General features: G+C 37.1%; 1 protein-coding gene across 2 annotated transcripts in view; it reads left to right on the plus strand.

The window, feature by feature from the left end:
- DMD (dystrophin) overlaps positions 1 to 22,903 on the plus strand; it is a 2,147,259-nt gene that overhangs the window by 393,315 nt on the left and 1,731,041 nt on the right. For both annotated transcript variants that reach the window (XM_081564318.1, XM_081564319.1), the window contains exon 5: positions 22,311 to 22,403. In XM_081564318.1, coding sequence (XP_081420444.1) covers positions 22,311 to 22,403 — 93 coding nt within the window. The remainder of the gene's footprint in view (positions 1 to 22,310; positions 22,404 to 22,903) is intronic.

Raw genomic sequence — 22,903 nt, forward strand, 5'->3', positions numbered from 1 at the left:
TTATAGAAACACTGTATACTTTTTATTATTCTCCTGCAGTGATTAACTATTTTCAAATTTTCTTCAGCAAAATAAGATAATCTATGGAATGTTTTCCTTTGTATGAGTCCTATTGTTGTTGAGTTGCTAAGTCATGTCCAACTCGTTTGCAACCCCATGGACTGTAGCCCATCAGGCTCTTCTGTCCATGGAATTTCCCAGGCAAGAATGCTGGAGTGGATTCCTCCATTTCCTTCTCCAGGGGATCTTCCCCACCCAGGGATCGAACCTGTGTTCCCTGCATTGGCAGGCAGATTCTTTACCATCTGAGCCATAGTTGATTTCCAATGTTGTGTTAATTTCAGTTGTATAGCAGTATGATTCAGTTATAAATATATATATATTTTCCATATTCTTATCCATTATGATTTATCACAGGATATTGAATATAATTCCCTGTGCTATCCCAGCAAGCGGGATCTTGTTATTTATCCATTCTGTATACAATAGTTTGCCTCTGCTAATCTCAAACTCCCAATCCTTCCCTCCCCCACCCCTCCTCCTGTTGGCAACAACAAATCGGCTATGTCTGTGAGTCTGCTTCTGTTTCATAGATATGTTCACGAGTCATATTTTAGATTCCACATGTAAATGGTATCCTATGCTGTTTGTCTTTCTTTTTCTGACTTTGCTTAGTATGATAATCTGTAGGTCCACCCATGTTGCCACAAATGGCATCATTTCATCCTATCGAACATTTTGAAAGATCATTATCATTTAAAGTAAGAAAATGTTTTAACAATATTGGGAACTTAAAGAAAATGTCTTTTTTAAGTATCGATTCCTTGTATTCTATTATAAAGTACAAAACATGTATATTACCATATATAAAATAGATGACCAGTGCAAGTTTGATGCATGAAGCAGGGCACTCAAAGCTGGTTCAGTTCAGTTCAGTTCAGTCGCTCAGTCATGTCTGACTCTTTGCTACCCCATGGACTGTAGCACGCCAGGCTTCCCTGTCCATCGCCGACTCCTGGAGTTTACTCAAAGTCATATCCATTGACTCAGTGATGCTATCCAGCCATCTCATCCTCTGTCATCCCCTTCTCCTCCTGCCCTCGATCTTTCCCAGTATCAGGGTCTTTTCAAATGAGTCAGTTCTTCACATCAGGTGGCCAAAGTATTGGAGTTTCAGCTTCAGCATCAGTCCTTCCAGTGAATATTCAGGACTGATTTCCTTTAGGATGGACTGGTTGGATCTCCTTGCAGTCCAAGGGACTCTCAAGAGTCTTCTCCAACACCACAGTTCAAAAGCATCACTCCTTTGGCACTTAGCTTTCTTTATAGTCCAGCTCTCACATCCATACATGACTACTGGAAAAACCATAGCTTTGACTAGACAGACCTTTTTGGCAAAGTAATGTCTCTGCTTTTTAATATGCTGTCTAGGTTGGTCATAACTTTTCTTCCCAGGAGCAAGCGTCTTTTAATTTCATGGCAGCAGTCACCATCTCCAGTGATCCTGGACCCCCCAAAAATAAAGTCACTCACTGTTTCCACTGTTTCCCCATCTATTTGCCATGAAACGATGGGACCAGATACCATGATCTTAGTTTTCTGAATGTTGGGTGTTCAGCCAACTTTTTCACTCTCCTCTTTTCACTTTTTCCAAGAGGCTCTTTAGTTCTTCACTTTCTGCCATAAGGATGGTGTCATCTGCATATCTCTAAGGACAAACCAGAAGGATGGGGTGGGAGAGGGGTGAGAGAGAGGTGGGAGGGGGGTTCAGTATGGTGGGACACAAGTACACCCCTGGCTGGTTTGTATCGATATATGGCAAAAACTACCACAATATTGTGAAATAATTAGCCTCCAAATAAAATAAATAAATTCATTTAAAAAAATAGTAAGGAAAACAGTAGAAAATTCAAAGAATTATTAGAATTAATCTAGCTGAAGAACTTGAGCTCTTCCTAGTAAAAGAATGTCACATTAAAACATAATCTGTTGGATCTCCTCTAAAATAGTGGATTAATGTAGCCATATATATTTTTTATAAGAGTTTTGTTTTTCACATACTGATTATATATTATAAATCTAGTGGGGTTCTATACATATTATAATTATGAAGTTCACAGTTTTCCATATAGGACCAGAAGAAATTCTGGCAATTAAATAGAAAAACCATAAAATAAAATCTCTGTGACTTTGGGAATAACCAAATATTTCTTAGGTGTGAAGCACAAGGCATGATTCAAAAACAGAAAAAAAGTTAACTTGAACTTCATCAAAAGTATGAGTTGTTCTTATATTCTGGATATGAGTCCTTTGGATAAAAATTTTAACTCTATGTTTTGATAAAGAGCAGTCCTTCATTTTGACGTAGTTCATTTTTATAAACTTCCACTTTATAATTGTGTGTCCTGTTTATGAAACATTTCCCTACCAAAAGACATGATGGTATTAACTTTTGTTGTTATCCGTATGAGCTTTATTTTACTATCTAGATTTGGATCTATATTTCACCTGGAAATCGTTATTGTGTATGGTAAGGGGAATGGGTTAAATTTCAGGTTATTTTTTTTCACTTAGAATCTAAATGACAGTATCAGTCGTTAAAAAGAATGTTGCTTGCCTATTGTTCTCCAGTACTAAGTATATAAAAATTTTTTCAATACAAACATAGTTTCATTTCTGGGCTTAAAATCACTTCCGTTGTTCTGTTTGTTATGCAATCATGAATACCATGCCATGTGCAATACTGCAGTTTTTTAAAATTATTCTTTAACAGGTTTATTGAAATATAATTTACAAAAATTATATAGATTTAAGTTGTACATCATGATTATTTTTAGGACCATACTTAATCCTGCTGACTCCAATATCTATTAAGGCATAGTTCACAAATAAAATTTGCATATATTTAAGGTATATAAAGTGAAAATTATTGGATCTTGAGTTTATAGAATTCTATATTCAAAGCATATAATGAATTATATAGATAGGTAATAATAATAATCTCAGTCACACAGTCATGTCCGATTCTTTTCAACCCTGTGAACTGTAGCCCACTAGACTTCTCTGCCCATTGATTTTTCAGGCGAGAATACTGGAGTGGGTTGCCGTTTCTTACTCCAGGAATTCCTCAGTTTTATAATGCATTTTGTTATCTGGCAAACTGAATTTTCCCACTTTTTTTCTTGTTCAGTATTTTCTTAGCTGTATTGTCCCTTTGTATTTCTGGGTTCATTTTACAATCATCTTTTTTAATTTCCACAGGAACTTTCTTTTGAATACGATCAATACTGAGTTAAGTCTAGATCAGCTTGGAAAGGACTGACACCTTTACATTGTTGAGTATATTAGATATACCTATGATTCTTTAAATTTTAGAGAATGAGAAACAAATCTAATGGAAAAAAAAGGGCAAAAAACTTGAACAGGAACTTCACAAAAGAGTATGTTCAGAAATTCAAAAATAGTATGAAAGTTTATTAACCTCAGGAATAATTGGGGAAATTAAAATTTCAATGAGATACTGATACAAACTCACAAAAATGCTTGAAATTAGACTCATAATTCTGAGTGTAGATGAGGGTTTGGAATAAATTAAACTCTCACAACTAACTGGTAAAAATGTAATTCAGACAGCCATTGAAAGTAGTTTGGCATTATATACCAAATGGGATGAAAACTTGCAGTTCTTATGACACAACATTTAATTCCTTATCATGTAACAGAGCTACATTTCTATCTTTGCCAAAAAAAAATTAGATACATATAATATTTTTATATAGAAAAAGTGTTGATAGCAGCTTCATTTGTAATAGCCAAAATTAGAATGAAAATGAACAAAAGATAGTGGCACACGGTGGTGGAGTTTCATTGCTAAGTTGCATTCAACTCTTACGACTCCATGGACTGTAGCCCACCATGCTCCTCTGTTCATGGGATTTCCCAGGCAAAAATACTGGAGTGGATTGCCATTTCCTTCTGAAGGGGATCTTCTCAACCCAGGGATTGAACCCTACTCTCCTGCATTGCAGGTGGTCTCCTGCTTTGGCAGGCAGATACTGTACCACTCTGCTATCTGGGAAGCAAGCCAGACACATAGTATGGAAGATAGGTCAATTTCCTGAAAGTGATTTGAACAAAATAAGTGAGACACAAAATATACCTGTAATATACTGTAATTAATTTTAAAATTAAAAGAATGGGCAGAATGTTTCCACGAGTTTAAAAGTCAAAAGAGTGCTTAGATTTTAGAATGCAGGGTGAAATTGTCAGAAGTGTTGAAGATATCCCATGTTTTGACAGTTGTATTTGCTTTGAGAAAATTAATCAAGATGTTCAGTTCAGTTCAGTTCAGTCGCTCAGTCGTGTCCGACTCTTTGTGACCCCATGAATCGCAGCACACTAGCCCTCCCTGTCCATCACCAACTCCCGGAGTCTCCTCAAACCCATGTCCATCGAGTCGGTGATGCCATCCAGCCATCTCATCCTCTGTTGTCCCATTCTACTCCTGCCCCCAATCCTTCCCAGCATTAGAGTCTTTTCCAATGAGTCAACACTTCACATGAGGTGGCCAAAGTATTGGAGTTTCAGCTTCAACATCAGTCCTTCCAATGAACACCCAGGACTGATCTCCTTTAGGATAGACTGGTTGGATCTTCTTGCAGTCCAAGGGACTCTCAAGAGTCTTCTCCAACACCACCGTTCAAAAGCATCAATTCTTCGGTGCTCAGCTTTCTTCACCATTCAACTCTCACATCCATACATGACTACCGGAAAAACCATAGCCTTGACTAGACGGACATTTGTTGGCAGAGTAATGTCTCTGCTTTTCAATATGCTATCTAGGTTGGTCATAACCTTCCAAGGAATAAGCGTCTTTTAATTTCATAGCTGCAATCACCATCAGCAGTGATTTTGGAGCCCCCAAAAATAAAGTTTGACACTGTTTGCACTGTTTCCTCATCTATTTCCCATGAAGTGATGGGACCAGATGCTATGATCTTAGTTTTCTGAATGTTGAGCTTCAAGCCAACTTTTTCACTCTCCTCTTTCACTTTCACCAAGAGGCTCTTTAGTTCTTCTTCACTTTCTGCCATAATGGTGGTCTCATCTGCATATCTGAGGTTATTGATATTTGTTCCGGCAATCTTGATTCCAGCTTGTGTTTCTTCCAGCCCAGCGTTTCTCATGATGTACTCTGCATATAAGTTAAATAAGCAGGGTGACAATATATAGCCTTGACATACTCCTTTTCCTATTTGGAACCTGTCTGTTGTTCCATGTCCAGTTCTAACTGTTGCTTCCTGACCTGCATACAGGTGTCTCAAGAGACAAGTCAGATGGTCTGGTATTCCCATCTCTTTAAGAATTTTCCACAGTTTATTGTGATCCATACAGTCAAAGGCTTTGGCATAGTCAATAAAGCAGAAATAGATGGTTTTCTGGAACTCTCTTGCTTTTTCGATGATCCAGCGGATGTTGGCAACTTGATCTCTGGTTTCTCTGCCTTTTCTATAACCAGCTTGAACATCTCGAAGTTCATGGTTCACATATTGTTGAAGCCTGGCTTGGAGAATTTTGAGCATTACTTTACTAGCATGTGAGATGAGTGCAATTGCGCAGTAGTTTGAGCATTCTTTGGCATTGCCTTTCTTTCGGATTGGAATGAAAACTGACCTTTTCCAGTCCTGTGGCCACTGCTGAGTTTTCCAGATTTGCTGGCATACTGAGTGCAGCACTGTCACAGTATCATCTTTCAGGATTTGAAATAGCTCAACTGGAGTTCCATCACCTCCACTAGCTTTGTTCGTAGTGATGCTTTCTAAGGGCCACTTGACTTCGCATTCCAGGATGTCTGGCTGTAGGTGAGGGATGACACCATTGTGATTATCTGGGTCGTGAAGATCTTTTTTATACAGTTCTTCTGTGTATTCTTGCCACCTCTTCTTAATATCTTCTGCTTCTGTTAGGTCCCTACCATTTCTGTCCTTTATCAAGCCCATCTTTGCATGAAATGTTCCCCTGGTATCTCTAATTTTCTTGAAGAGATCTCTAGTCTTTCCCATTCTCTTGTTTTCCTCTATTTCTTTGTATTGATCACTGAGGAAGGCTTTCTTATCTCTCCTTGCTATTCTTTGGAACTCTGCATTCAGATGGGAATATCTTTCCTTTTCTCCTTTGCTTTTTGCTTCTTTTCTTTTCCCAGCTATGTGGAAGGCCTCCTCAGATAGCCTATTTTGCTTTTTTGCATTTCTTTTCCATGGGGATGGTCTTAATCCCTGTCTCCTGTACAATGTCACGAACCTCTGTCCATAGTTCATCAGGCACTCTGTCTATCAGATCTAGTCCCTTAAATCTATTTCTCACGTCCACTGTATAATCATAAAGGATTTGATTTAGCTCATACCTGAATGTTCTAGTGGTTTTCCCTACTTTCTTCAATATAAGTCTGAATTTGGCAATAAGGAGTTCATGATCTGAGCCACAGTAAATTCATTTGTATCATTTCTTTTTAGATTCCACCTATAAGGGATGTCATATGATGTTTCTCCCTCTTTGTCTGACTTACTTCACTTAGTATGATAATCTCTAAGTCCATCCATTTTGCTGCAAATGACATTACTTCATTCTTTTAATAGATGAGTAATATTCCATTGTAGGGCTTCCCTGGTGGCTCAGTGGTAAAGAATCCACCTTCAATGCAGGAGAAAAAAATTTGATCCCCTGGGTCAGGAAGATCCTCCGGAGAAGGAAATGGCAACCCACTCCAGTATTCTTGCCTGGGAAATCCCATTGACAGAGGAGCCTGGCAGGCTACAGTCCTTGGGGTCACAGAAGGTTTGGGCACAACTTGGTGACTAAAACAACAACAACAATATTCCATTGCATATATGTACTACATCTTCTTTATCCATTCCTCTGTTGACAGGCATTTAGGTTGCCTCCTTTGTTGTTAAAGGCATATTAGAAACTTCCTTTCGAAAAGAAACTAGTGGTAGTTTCAGGATCTTAGGTCACGTTCATTTTGTCTCATCCATTACCCCTCCTCCCCTCAACCTCCTTTCCTCCTTTCCTTTCCTCTTCCAATCTGGCCTATTTCTCTGCCATAAATGACTGCTTTTTAGCATATTCTTTAGTTCTAAACGAGCAGCTCAACCTGACCCTGTGCTTCCGTTTCATTTCTTTTCTCTGTCTTGACTTCTAATTAACTGTCCTCACTCAAATGTCGCTCACAGCTTAGGTTTGTAGAGCTCAGATACCACATTTACATTCTGCTTTGTATTCTCCTTGGTGTGGCTGTTTTAGCATGAACTTATCCCTGCTATCAATAATTTATTTGTGAAAACCACTTATTGAGAAGGAAGTACTTCTAAGTGCAGTGATGCCTTTATCACACTATTTGCTGAGAGCAAAGCTCTTTTGTAATAAAGTTGGCTGTGGTATAAAAAGAAAACAAAAGGAAATACAAAATCCTGTGAAGCAGGGGATGATTCTACCAAATGGTTATGCTTGTCTACACATGAGATCAAGATAAAAATGCATCCACAGCTTCCATTTATTTATTTGTAACTTGTTGAAGGTAGATAGAGCAAATCTCAGATAATAGGGAAACATCTCTCCTACTGACATTCTGTCATTCCTTTATCCTTCTCCACTCTTGTTGGTGGGTAGCTCTCTTCCCCAGACATGCTGAATTCAGTTCTGTGGGTCTTTAACCCCATCTTCTCTCAGACGTAAAGAAATATTTAATGGGTCATATAAACTCGCTTATCAAAAGGATTTTTCCCCTTAGATGTAATTAAGTGTCCTCTAATAAATATTTTCATTTTTAATCTTTTTATGTAAAGTGTAATAATGATTGATTTTTTTTTTTTTTTTTTTGCTGGTAAAATAATTTAGCCATTAAAAATCTAGTATGGAGGTTTAGGGCTTCCCAGGTGGCTCAGTAGTGAAGAATCCACCTGCAATGCAAGAGATATGGGTTCAATACTTAGGTTGAGAAGATCCCCTGGAGAAGGAAATGGCAAGCCGCTCCAGTATTCTTGCCTGGAGAATCTCATGGACAGAGATGCCTGGTGGGCGACAGTCCATGGGGTTGCAAAGAGTTGGGCATGACTTAGTGACTAAACAACAATAGCAACAACAAGGGAGATTTAACTGCCCTTGGTGTTTTAAACTGTTCTCCAGATGCATTATGATACCTGTATTCCTTTCATTGGATGATCTCAATTTGTTTCCTCATCTTCCATCCAAAGATTTCTATGTGTATACTTTATGAATGCCAATGGCTTTTTGAAGTCATAGAATGCACTCTATCATTATTTTAGAGAATCTGACAAAAAAATATAAGGTTACAGTACACCCTGAGCATATACTGGGACTTTACTGATTTAATTTGATTTAATATTAGCTGACACAGTTGTAGATCTCATAATTATGTCCACTGCTTTCATCAGTTGTCTACGACAAAGTTGCACAGTTTTACCAAGTGATTTCAAATATGCAATGTGAGATAGAACAAAAAAAAAATACGGTCATTATTGTACATTATTAAACCACAAATCCAAGATGAGTACTTAAAAAGCCTAGGGTAAAATTTCAACTGTCAACTATGTTCAAATATTCAATTAATCACATCATTGAAAATTGTCACTGAACTAGATTGAATGGTTGTCGAATGTCACGGATCTGAGAAATGATACAGTATTCACTCTTCCTGGCACATGATCTTAGATAAAGAGGATTCTAAAGTGTTGTTTAAAAGTAGTATTTTGTGTGTCTTCTAAGTGTTCAGAAACTTAAATAGCCATATACTATATATGTTGAGGTATGGCAGAACATAATATCTTTGACCGAATATAAACTACTTCCATTTATTACTCGTAAAATCCAGTGTTCAGGTATAAATTCCAAATCTTCAAGTTAATTTATGTTAGATACGTGTTATTTCTTATATTAAAATTTCAGTGCACACAATAGGCCTATGAGACATTTGCACCATATGCATATTCATTCCAAGGATCCAGAAGTATAACCATTAACCCTGTCATTCACTAGCTATAGGGTCTTTGTCAAGTGATTTCATGACTTTGGTACCACTTTGTCATTTATGATATGTACTAATAAAAATAGTTCTACACGTATTTCAAAATATTCTTCTGTGGGACATAAAAGTACACACAAAGATATCTTATAATCTTTAAATCCATATTCTGATCCTATATGAAGTTATCCCTCTTAAACTGAATCTAGTTATCCCTGAAAATAATTTCATAAGGTAAATTGTTTACCTTCCCCCACCCTCATACATTTCTTGCATCAAGGGAAAATAGTATATTCCTTTACATATTCAACTTAAAATTGAGGTAATAATTTACTTTGATTTGCACTCATGGAGATCTTTTGTGATGATAGTACTATGGCTACAAATTATATTAAATTTAAACATTTTTCTCCTTATAATGAATATTATCATAGATCTTAAAATTTTTTTTGCTGTTGCTATTGCCAATTTGTTTTTTCTTGAAATCAGTATACATGGCTCAAAACTAGAAAGCTCTGAGTACATAGGGTCATTAAATTGGCATTCTGTATTGCCAGGTATAAGATAAATATAGTATTTATAAAAATTCAAGTTAAATAATGTTATATTGAAAGTGTATATGTCTTTTTTATTAATCTATGTTATGAAATTATTCTTGAGGACAGTTTTATACATGGCATCATCTGAAATGATGTCCTCTAGTATATAATATTCCATCTAGGAAATTTTCCTTAGTTTAGTTTTAAGAGCTACTAAGACAAAAGGTAAGTTCTGTATCTTATATGCAGTAAGACTACCTGCATTGAATTATACTCTAAATAAAAGAAAAACAAAAACAATATTATCTCATTGAGAACTCTCAACATTTCCATTTTACAGGTAGGGCAGGCCCAGAGGCCCGATGAATATCAAGAGGCAGGGGATATTAACAAGTGGGGGTTTAGCGGGCATGGGAGGCTTCAACAGTCCATGAACCATGAACTTCCAGTTTTTCAAGCTGGATTTAGAAAAGGCAGAAGAACCCGAGATCAAATTGCTAATGTCCATTGGATCATCAACAAAGCAAGAGAGTTCCAGAAAAACATCTACTTCTGCTTTATTGACTATGCCAAAGCCTTTGACTGTGTGGATCACAACAAACTGTGAAAAATTATGAGATGAGAATACCAGACCACCTGTCCTGCCTCCTAGAACCCTGTATGCAGATCAAGAAGCCACAGTTAGAACTGGACATGGAACAACAGACTGGTTCCAAATAGGAAAAGGAGTATGTCAAGGCTGTATATTGTCACCCTGCTTATTTAACGAATATGCAGAGTCCATCATGAGAAATGCTGGGCTGGATGAACACAAGCTGGAATCAAGATTGCCGGGGAAATATCAATAACCTCAGATATGCAGATGACACCACCCTTATGGCAGAAAGCGAAGAAGAACTAAAGAGCCTCTTGATGAAAGTGAAAGAGGAGAGTGAAAAAGCTGGCTTAAAACTCAACATTCAGAAAATGAAGATCATGGCATCTGGTCAAATCACTTCATGGCAAGTACATGGGGAAACAGTGGAAACAGTGAGAGAGTTTTTTTGTGGGGGGGGCTCCAAAATCACTCGGAGAAGGCAGTGGCACCCGACTCCAGTACTCTTGCCTAGAAAATCCCATGGACGGGGAGGAGCCTGGTAGGCTACAGTCCATGGGGTAGCTAAGAGTCGGACACAACTGAGCGACTTCACTTTTCACTTTTCCCTTTCATGCACTGGAGAAGGAAATGGCAATCCACTCCAGTATTCTTGCCTGGAGAATCCCAGGGATGGCGGAGCCTGGTGGGCTGCCGTCTATGGGGTCGCACAGAGTCGGACTCGACAAAAGTGACTTAGCAGCAGCAGCAGCCAAAATCACTGCAGATGGTGAATGCAGCCATGAAATTAAAAGACGCTTGCTCCTTGGAAGAAAATTTATGACCAACCTAGACAGCATATTACAAAGCAGAGACATTACTTTACCAACAAAGGTCCCTCTAGTCAAAGCTCTGTTTTTTCCAGTAGTCATGTATGGGTGTGAGAGTTGGAGTATAAAGAAATCTGAGCACCAACGAATTGATGATTTTAAACTGTGGTGTTGGAGAAGACTCTTGAGAGTCCCTTGGACTGCAAGGAGATCCAACCAGTCCATTCTAAAGGAAATCAGTCCTGAATATTCATTGGAAGGACTGATGCTGAAGCTGAAACTCCAATACTTTGGCTGCCTGATGCGAAGAACTAACTTATTGGAAAAGACCCAGATGCTGGGAAAGATTGAAGGCAGCAGGAGAAGGGGACAAACAGAGGATGGGATGGTTTGATGGCAGCACTGTCTCAATTGACATGAGTTTGAGTAACTGCGGGAGTTGGTGATGCTTGCAATCTGTAAGGAAGGATTTAATTTTTTAAATTTATTTATTTTTAATTGAAGGATGATTGCTTTGCAATATTTTGTTAGTTTCTGCCATACACCAACGTGAACCAAGCATAGGTGTATATATGTTCTCTCCCTTTTGAACCTCCCTTCCACCGCCCACCACATAAAGAAAAAAAGACTACCTGCATTGAAATTTTTATTGTGCTATATTCATTTCATTTTTATTTAACTACTTTAATGTTTATGTTTTCTTAACCTTATGAGACTTTAGAAATTAGCTGCTTGAAGTCTTTTTTGTCAAAGAGGCAATTTATAAACAAAAACACAGTTCTGTTAAGAGTTACTTTGAGATTTATGATTATCATAAACACATCCAAAATAGAAATTTTAACTCATTTCACTAGTTTTTAAGGAGTTTTATCAAACAGTCCATTTTTTAGTCTATCTTTGTTCTCAACACTTAATATGTGGCATATGGTGGATTGGAAAGAAGGACTGATGCTGAAGCTAAAGCTGCAGTACTTTGGCCACCTGATGCAACAAGCTGACTCATTGGAAAAGACCCTGATGCTGGGAAAGATTGAGGGCAGGAGGAGAAGGGCAAACAGAGGAGGGGATGTTTGGATGGCATCACCAACTCAATGGACACGTGTTTGAACAAACTCTAGGAGATAGTGAAGGACAGGGGAGCCTGGCGTGTTGCAGTCCTTGGAGTCACAGAGTTGGACATGACTTAGTGACTGAATAATAACAACAATCTGGTGGATGGTGAAAAATATTTAATGAATGACTAATGGAAAAGAGTGAAGGCAAAAGGAGAAGTAGGGTGGCAGAGGAGGAGATGGTTAGATAGCAGCACCAACTTAATTGGCATTAATTTGAGCAAACTCTGGGAGATAATGGAGGACAGACATTCCATGAGGTCACAAAGAGTTGGACATGACTTAGCGACTGAACAACAAAAACAAGAATATGTAAAACTTAGACTTTGAAGTTAGGTGTAGTATCTTTATAGTGAGTTCACAGAACTAAGTCTTATGATGTATTCTAGGTCACAATGTGGTTTTGAAAGGTATTTTCCAATGCAAATCTCTATATTTGTTGAAAATAAAAAACAACCTTTGGAATGTAGAGATATGATAGGGAAGAAAAAATCCTGCCAGGTGAGAGCCAAGACCACAATGGCCAATGCAATGCACTCTTTATGTTATATATATTGAACTATTTATCATTTAATAATAAAAATTTGAATACATGCATCTTTCAATGGAAAAGTAGGTATGATTTATGCCCATAAGTCTTAAAATTTTATAAAAAGCTTAAACACAGTATCAAAGTACATGCTGCAGGGCAGTGAAACTCCTTTGCGTTTTCTGCATTTTTGATCTTTTTAATGCATATATTTGGAAGGACTGTATAAATACTTGACGAATTTCTCGTGAACATGGAGAAGTCTCTTCATCTTGACTATATGATGGGAGAGTTGTTTTAAAAGACACTTGACACATTTTTAAAAGGAAATCCTCTTTGTCTAGAGTGTTGGAAAGAAACTTTCAGTTAGAAACAGTTTATGAGAAAGAAATGTATGGATCTGAAAGAACCAAATATATAGAGGGTAGAAGTGCCTGTAAGATGTCTAAGTATCAGTAAGGATGTTTAGATGATAAATCCCAGTGCATGGTTTTTCCCTAAATGATAATTATTGTTTAAGATTCTGGTTAAGGAAATCCAGTCAAACTTTTCAAGATGATATTTTATGGTTCCTTTCATAATCTTATCATTCTATATGAAGTTATTTTATAAGATTTAATTTGCAGCATTTCTCAGTTATTTAAACTCAGATACGAAGACTGATAAGTACAAAGACTGCTTACCCCTATGCCTAATGAAAATAAATGCTAAGCTTATATCTTGCATATTAATGAACAAAAGTGACTCCTCCTTAGGATAAATCTTAAAACCTGGAGTGATTTGGAAGAACCATATCTTCTGAAATATGGTTTCTTAGCCCTGAGCTAATGTCAGTTGGCGGAATGATACAAGATGTGTTTTCATCAGTACCTATAGTTATGAAATGCCCTTCTCAGTGGTTGTCTAAAAAAGCAAGACGTGGCAGATATCATTTATTGCAAAGATGATGGTTCCTTTATTGAATGAGATACAACTTTCTACCATATCCACGTTAGGAATGCAAATGCCTAAATTATTTACAAACTACAAATGGAAAAGCATCTCCCTGCTACACCAAAATTTCAATAGCATGTAAAAATTTGTAAGAGATGTATTCCTTTGAACTTTGTCAGATATATCACAGGAAGGTCACTCCCTTGCATTTATTTGTCTTTTTTTCTTGTCTTTTACCTGCCATTCTATGCCGGGAAGTTCTATTTTCATTTTTTGACATGGATATTGCAATTATTCTTTTATGTCAAGTGTCCCTCATTCTAAAGTCACTATTAATCACTTTGTGTTCACTGAACTCATTCTGCTATTCTTCCCATAAAGCTAATTAAAAATAGTATAAACTTGTCCAGGTCAATAATCTCCTTTCACTAAAATGTCACATTTCAGATTCACTTTAAATCTTATAGGTTTTGTAAGGATTCTTAAATCTTAAATATATCAATATTATATATATAAATTCTTTCAATATAACCTACCATCAGTTCAGTTCAGTCGCTCATTTGTGTCCGACTCTTTGTGACTCATGGACTCCAACATGTCAGGCCTCCCTGTCCATAACCAACTCCCAGAGTTTACTCAAACTCATGTCCGTTGAGTCGGTGATGCCATCCAACCATCTCATCCTCTGTTGTCCCCTTCTCCTCCTACCTTCAATCTTTCCCAGCATCAGGGTCTTTTCAAATGAAAAAGTCAGTTCTTCGCATCAGGCAGCCAAAGCATTGGAGTTTCAGCTTTAGCATCAGTCCTTCCAATGAATATTCAGGACTGATTTCCTTTAAGATGGGCTGATTGGATCTCCTTGCAGTCCAAGGGACTCTCAAGAGTCTTCTCCAACACCACAATTCAAAAGCACCAATTCTTCAGCACTCAGCATTCTTTATAGTCCAACTCTCACATCTATACATGACTACTGGAAAAACCAGAGGTTTGACTGATGGACCTTTTTTGGTAAAGTAACGTCTCTGCTTTGCAATATGCTATCTGGTGGTTTAGTCGCGAAGTCGAGTCCGACTCTTGTGACACCATGGACTGTACCACTCCAGGCTCCTCTGTCCATGGGATTTTCCAGGCAAGAATACTGGAGTGTACTGCCATTTCCTTCTCCAGGGGATCTTCCGACACAGAAATTGAACCCAGGTCTCCTGCATTGCAGGCAGATGCTTTACCGACTGAGCTATGCTGCTGCTGCTGCTGCTAAGTTGCTTCAGTCACGTCCGACTCTGTACGACCCCATAGACGGCAGCCCACCAGGCTCCCCCGTCCCTGGGATTCTCCAGGCAAGAACACTGGAGTGGGTTGCCAGTGCCTTCTCCGGACTGAGCTATGAGAGAAGCCCAATATACTGTCTAGGTTGGTCATAACTTTTCTTCCAAGGAGCAAGCGTCTTTTAATTTCATGGTTGCAGTCACCATCTGCAGTGATTTTGGAGCCCCCCCAAAATAAAGTCTCTCACTGTTTCCACTGTTTCCCCATCTATTTGCCAAGAAATGATGTGACCAGACACTATGATCTTCATTTTCTGATTGTTGAGTTTTAAGCCAACTTTTTCACTCTCCTCTTTCACTTTCATCAAGAGGCTCTTTAGTTCTTCTTCACTTTCTGCCATAAGGGTGGTGTCATCTGCATTTCTGAAGTTATTGATATTTCCCCAGCAATCTTGATTCCAGCTTTTGTTTCTTCCAGCCCAGTGTTTCTCATGATGTACTGTGTATATAAGTTAAATAAGCAGGGTGACAATATATAGCCTTGACATACTCTTTTCCCTATTTGGAATCAGTCTGTTGTTTCATGTCCAGTTCTAATTGTTGGTTCCTGACCTGCATACAGATTTCTCAAGAAGCAGGTCAGGTGCTCTGGTATTCCCATCTCTTTAATAATTTTTCACCGTTTGTTGTGATCCACACAGTCAAAGGTTTTGGCGTAGTCAATAAAGCAGAAGTAGATGTTTTTCTGGAACTCTCTTGCTTTTTTGATGATCCAGTGGATATTGGCAATTTGATCTCTGCCTTTTCTAAATCCAGCTTGAACATCTGGAAGTTCACGGTTCACGTACTGTTGAAGCCTGGCTTGGAGAATTTTGAGCATTACTTGACTAGCGTGTGAGATGAGTGCAATTTTGCGGTAGTTATAACCACCATGGGCTATCTAAATTTAAGCTGTAGAAAATATTACAATGCTAAATTGCATCCAAGCCTTGAAGGGATTGGGGATAAAACAAAACCTGGGATAAAACAAACATTATTCCGCTGAATAAACAATGGAAGAGAATTGTTCCTCATGCCCTACTGTTAGTAAACTCATTTAGGAGGTATAACACCAGGAAGTAACAGTACTCTCTGAAATACTTATATGTTAATCACAGAATTACTCAATATACCTGTTTGTACAAAATCAGATACTTCAGTCTAAGCACTAGTGTGGGGACAGAATAGGAATCTCCTTTAATTCATGTTGTCCCACCTATAAAATTGGTAACAACAGCCCACTCTGTTCCAAAAGGCAATTCCTTAGGTAGCCTATGTTCTTTGCTTTTCTTTTACTTTATATAGCCCCACTCATCCTGACCCAAGGGATGTTTCCCTGAGAGTTCATTTTTAAATATTCTGCTGGAGTCACAATAAGGTTCCATTACATCAAGTCAAATGGTGAGGGAATTCCCTGGTGGTCCATTGGTTAGGACCCTGTGCTTCTGCTGCAAGGGGCTTAGGTTCAGTCCCTGGTCAGGGAACTAAGATCCCTCATGCCATGTGGCATGGCCATAAACAAACAAAAAAGGCAAATGGTGAGAATTTTCTCTTCTCCAGAATTATGTTTGAGTAAAACATCATCCACAGATAATACTACAAAATTCTCAGCTAGAATACGTTACTTTTTGAGTTAAGTCTTCAGACTTAGGCTTAAACAGAAGTTCCTGCTTGCAGAAAGTCTTCTAAAGCTGATTTTCATGTGGAGGTGAACTTGTTCCTGCAATAATTCAATATGTGCTATTTAATTTTCACACATAATATCAATTTTCACACCTATTCATTTGGTATCAGATGCTTTTATTCTGCAAAACAGGGAAACATAACTTTGGGCTTCCTTCATGACCTCAAGATTGAATTTCCTGACATTTAGTGCTTGTCACAGCACACACACACACACAAATTGAATCCATTTATTAACGTATATGTCATATAATTTTTTTCTTTTTTGCTGGCTAGACAGACACATAGTCATTCATTTAACATAGATATTAACATGATTTAATTTTTATTTTCCCTTTTCATAGTTATTAGGAAATTAGATTGACGATCTTTGGAAGATACAATTCCAGAGAATATGTTAGGAAAAAATATGTAGAAGAAAAGAGAGAAGTGATTGTGCAGGTCGGTAATGGTTATCTGACAATAGCTAGAATGATGTATAAAAAAATATCACTCATAGCTACATGGTAAGAAATGAGGCATTATTAACAATATCAAGCATATGAGAATTTAGAGTCAAAATGAGCTAGCCATTAAAATGGACAAATAAAAGGGATTATTGTTTGGTAAAAGCAATATTCAATAGAACCTGAATAATATGCCAAATGGTTATCACTGCATCACTTGTAAAATTGTAATTAAATATGCAGTATTTGACTATAAGATGCACATTTCTTAGAGTTGAGAACTGTGAAAAGGTTGGTTGTCCCTGCCAAAAATGTAAGCTTCCTTGTACCAGTTTGAAACATTTATAATTCATCTTCACTGGTTTTTTTCTCAGTGCCCATCAGAATTAGCCAAGATGTGTTCAACTTCTCTGGTATTATTATTTTCCTACTTCATAGTACCCTAACTCATTCCTTATATTCCTTGAGTATTCTTTTAAGAGTCTTTATAATCCTGTCACAGTTTTTTTTAACAACTTCACACATGCTGCAATGTCCCTGAGTATAACACTTTTAATTCCCAACCACGTAATATCCTTTACACTTAACCGCATATCATTAGGTACATGCTCTTCTTGCATGCCTTGCCCACTGCCCTTTCCCTTTGTTTCAGTCTTTATTTTTAAGTAATTTTTATTGAAGTAAAGTTGCTTTACAATGTTGTATTGTCTTCTCTGGCACAGCAAAATGAACCAGCTGTTCATATATCCCCCCTCTTTGGATTCTCTTTCCATTTAGGACATTGCAGTGCCTTAACTATTGTTCCCTGTGCTATACAGCATTGGTCCAATCTTTATATTCTTTCTTTACAGATTCAGTCAACACTGAATATCTCCTCTTGCCTTTGCTTACACTCTCACAGTGATTTCTTTTTCTCTACTGGGCCTCCATGAGACACAATTGCCTACCTAATTTTTTTCCAGTGGTTATAAATAAGTTTTACTGTAACACAATGATGCATATTCCTTTATATTTTGAGTGAGGCTTGTGTGTGTGTATTTCAATGGCTTCTTTTTTGTTATTTTTATTGTGGCAAAATATACATAACATATACCTTACCATTTTAACCATTCTTAAGTGTACAATTCAGTGGCATTAAGTACATTCACATCAGTATGCAACCATCACCACTATTCATCTCCAGAACATTTTCATCATCCCAAACTGAACTTCTTACCCATTAAAAATCTTCCTAATCCCTTGTCCCTTAGCCCCTGCTAATCTCTATTCCATGTCCCTTCTGTATAAATTTGACTGTTCTAGGTAAGTCTTATAAGAAGAATCATATATTATTTTCTTTTTCATTTTATGACTGGCTAATTTCACTTAGCATAATGGTTTCAGGGTTCATGGATATTGTAGCATGTATCAGAATTTCCTTTCCTTTTAACATTGAAGAGTACTCCTTTGTATATATACACCATGTCTTGTTTATCCATTCATATGTCCATAGACATTTGGATCATTTCCACCTTTTGGCTGTTATGAATAATGTGTTGTGAGCATTGGTATTATGTTGATTGGTTGGTATGTTTGGTAACAACATACCAAACACTGGTTATGTTTGGTAACAAGCATAAATATTTGTTCTAATCTTTGCTTTCTAGTTCTTTTGGATATATACTCAGAAGTGGTATTTTTGGATTCTGCCTAATTTTAATTAACTTTTACTATGTGAACTGCTGTTACCTTGCAAGCTTTGTGACATTAGTGGTTCTATCTTAGTCTTTTTCATCAGACCTGAGCACTGTCCCTGACATAATAGAGATTCGGTCTTAAATGGGATTTTATGGGGATAAATAAAAGGAGGAATCATCTCCCTGTTCACACAGAGAATATACCTTCAATGAGAGTGGGTATGGGCTGCTGTTACTTAAGTGCCTGCTGTTAATTGTGAATCTCCCCAGGGTGAGCCCTATGGCAAGTCTAAATTACCAGCACTGATTCCTCAAGTATATCTATTTTTTAAAAATTGCAGGTTCTTTATTTAAATAATTGAATGTTCAAAAATATATGGTCTGATTCTCACTGCCACTATAATTAAGTCCTGGAAGGCAGGTATATATCTCCCTTTTATGTTCTAAGTACATTCAGTGCCTGACATATGAATTTGTTGAATGAATTAATCAAGAAATCGGTTCATAAATTTATAGCAGCTTTTCCACATGGAGAAGCTTCTCCCCTCTACTGCCACATGAGGAAGTACTACATGATGGTACTTTCTTGTTCAAGAGTTATTAATCTCCCCTGAGAGTGAAATTCTAGGAACTTGTTGTATCTATTTTGTATAATGAAAATGAACGTATCATGGCAAATTGTTATTTGCATGTATAGGAAAAAAATCTATGTGAATCCTCAGTAATTTGAAATATTGGTATTTACTTCAGCACTGAATTAGGAAAATTTTGCATGGAATACTACTAAAATTCAACTGTCCAAAGAGAAGCATGTACATTGTAGAAATAAGTTGACTGGCAATGTGTTATACTGGCAGTATCACCTTGACTTTTTTATACCCAAGAAAATCAAGGTCTTTCACCTTAGCCAGCTTTCAGAATGTCTGGTCATCTACTCTTCAGTTGAGCCTTACTTAAATGTCTCTTTATATGCTGTCCATTTTTTTCAGGCTTACTTTTCTGTAGTGTCCATGTGGTATCATCTTCACATCTAATCTTCAGCATAGCTCAATAATACCCTCTAGTATAGATTATATTTGGAATTAAACTATGGACTTGTATTTAGGTCTTTTATCTTTATTTAAATGATTCTACAATTTTTTCCTGTAACAATTGTTTGTTTTAAGCCAGTCTACCAATAATTTGTATGTAGTTGGTTTATAAACATAAATTTAAGTATTAGATTATCCATTGAACCTCCAAATAACTTCATGTGGGGAGAAAATGGGAGTAATTTGGTGATGAAACTGAAGAGTAGCCTTTTTATTGTTTTCTCACATAGCTCCATAGTTTTAAAAGTTATGGTTAATAACATTTAGAAAATTAAGATGAATGATAAGGAATATATTTTAGCATTGAGTGAGAAATGGTGAACCCATCTTACTGTAGGAAGAAAGAAGAGGGAAAGACAGATCTAAGTGTAACAGTAAGGGTTTAGAGCCTCAGAGAATGAAAGGTTCAACCAAAACGAATCTTGGCTATTTAGTGAAGCTACCTAGAGGAGGATAAATGGGAAACTCTCTCAGGTCAGTGCCCTCAGGACATGACAAAATGACAGAATCTTGAAGATAGTTAAAAGAAAATGTGACCAAAAGCATCAGGGAGCCTAGGATAGTGAGCAGGGAAAGAAACCTGAATGAATTCTCAACCTTCATTGCTTGCTCTGACAGTTTCACTTCCATTATATAGACCTTAATCTGAAGTTGCATATTTGCTTTAATGTGATGTATTTTTAAAGTGTCCCTGGATACTCATTTTTTTCAGTTAACCTTTTTTTGAGATAATTATAAATTCACATGTAGGTATAAGCTATAATATATGTGTACCCTTAACTCAGCTCTAAACCTAGTGGTACATTAACCTTATTGATAATGTTACTATGGACATCAACAATGACACAATCCACAGTAGTATTTATATTCCTCAGTATGCATGTGGACATGTTTTTTTTAGTGCTTTACAACATTGTCACATGTGTACATTTATGTATCCATCATCAGAGTCAAGTGAAGAATAGATCCATCACTACAAGGATGCCTTGTGCTACCCTTTTATAAACACGTTCACCCACCCCTCCAAGCCCACCCCAGTTCCTAACCTCTGGCAACTGCTACTCTGTTCTTCATTTCTATCATTTTGTCTCTTCAAAGCTGCTGTGTAAATAGAATCATACTGCATGTAACACTTTGTTACTGGCTTTTTGTTTTTTCACTCAGCATGATACCCATGAGATTCACCTAAGTTGCTGCCTGTATCAACTGTATCAATAGCTGTTCCTTTTCATTGCAGAGTGGTAGTCCATGGTATGGATGTACCAATATGTTTAACCATTCACCCTTGAATGACATCTGGGTTGTTCCCAGTTCTTGACTGTTACAAATACCGCTAATATGAACACTTACCTACAGAATTTTGTATAAACATAAGCTTTCATTGCTTTGAATAAATGTCTAAGAGCCCAGTTGCTGGATTATATGGTAAGCACATGTTCACTTTTGCAAGAAACTCTCAAAATGTTTTCCAGAGTAGCAGTACTATTTACATTTCTGCCAGCAAAGTATGAGTGACCCAATTTCTCTATATCCTCATCAACATTTGATATTGTCACTATTAAAAAAAAATTGCCATTCTAATAAGTCTGTAGTGCTAGCTCTTTATGGTTATAATTTGCATTTCCCTAATGGCTAGTGATGTTGAATATCTTTTCATGGGCTCATTTGCCTGATGTTTATGTGTAACCTGACTCCACCTAAAAATGTTAGGAGTGTGAAGGACAGGAGACAACATTTGTCTCGAAAAAATAAAACTCTGCCAGATTTTAATTCCCAAATCCACTCCCAGATAGAGAAAAGAGAGCTGGCCATTAACTCCATTTTTTATTGTTGTTGTTGATCAGTCCCTAAGTTATGTGTCCGACATTTTTGTGACCCTATGGACTGTACCACCCCTCCCTTGCCCACCGCCCCCAGGCTCCTCTGTTAATGAGATTTCCTAGGCAAGAATAATTAAGTGAGTTGCTATTTCCTCCTCCAGGGCACCTTCCTGACCCAGGGATGGAACCAGGTTTCCTGTGTCTCCTGTGTTAGCAGGCAGGTTCTTTACCACTGAACCACCTGGGAAGCCCTAACCCCACTGTCTAGTAGAGTTCTAACATGTATTCTAAAGCAAGGACATTTCAGTCAATTGCAGTCAGCCCTAATTACAGTAGCACTCCCTTGAGCTAGATCAAAGCGTTGATGAAATGTCTTTTTTTCAGTTTCAATTGTGTACTAGGAAGCACTTCTTAATTGCAGGCATCCTTTATGAATTAGCCTTGTAATGTATTTTATTTGGAGATACTCTTACTGGACTCTCTAATCTGCAGTAATTTATATACTAAAAGTACATTCTTTTCCTCTCTCTTTGTAAATGTTTGGAGACACTCGTTTGTTACAGAAAGTGCAGTTACAAATTGCAGTTTGTTTCATTTTTACATTATTTTTTCAAAAGCTGTAATGCTGCTTAGGCTCTGGAAATAGCTAAATGCAATTACCTTAGCATTTTGTTTTCTTTTCAAACAGTCATTTTGTCTGCTTCCTTCAAATGCTTCCCTTTATCTTTAACAGGTTGATTTAGTGAATATCGGAAGCTCTGACATAGTAGATGGAAATCATAAACTGACTCTTGGTTTGATTTGGAATATAATCCTCCACTGGCAGGTAAGAATCCTGATGAATTTTTTTTATTTTTTGGAGGGGGATTATAGTGGAAGGGGAGGTAACACATTGCTGATCCTTCCTTTCATTTTTACCCTTGACTGCAAAACAAATGTGTATCTCTAACAATGGAAAGGCCATCTCCATAGTGCTTCATTTTAAATTGGGATGATTGTCATTTGCATTGTGAAGTATCAGCAGATTATAAAACAGGTTCTAGCACATTTGCAGGAATATTTTTCTCAATTTTATTTCACTGGGTACACATGAGGCAAAAAAAAATCTCATCAATAGGTTAATAAAACTATTTTCACAAATATGTATCTTCTGTAACTCACCTAACAGTAAATCTACATGGTTTTGTAAGAAGAGAGGTATTTTTTTCTGTTAATCACTATCAAATCAATAAGACTTTGTGAATCGTGTGTATTCTCAATGTACGCTAATGCCAATAAGAGATTACTGGGATATGGTGATCTGTATGTCTGGTATATACAGAAACT

Source organism: Giraffa tippelskirchi, chromosome X (assembly GCF_054371585.1).
Source record: "Giraffa tippelskirchi isolate mGirTip1 chromosome X, T2T-mGirTip1v1.2.pri, whole genome shotgun sequence".
Lineage (NCBI taxonomy): Eukaryota > Metazoa > Chordata > Mammalia > Artiodactyla > Giraffidae > Giraffa > Giraffa tippelskirchi.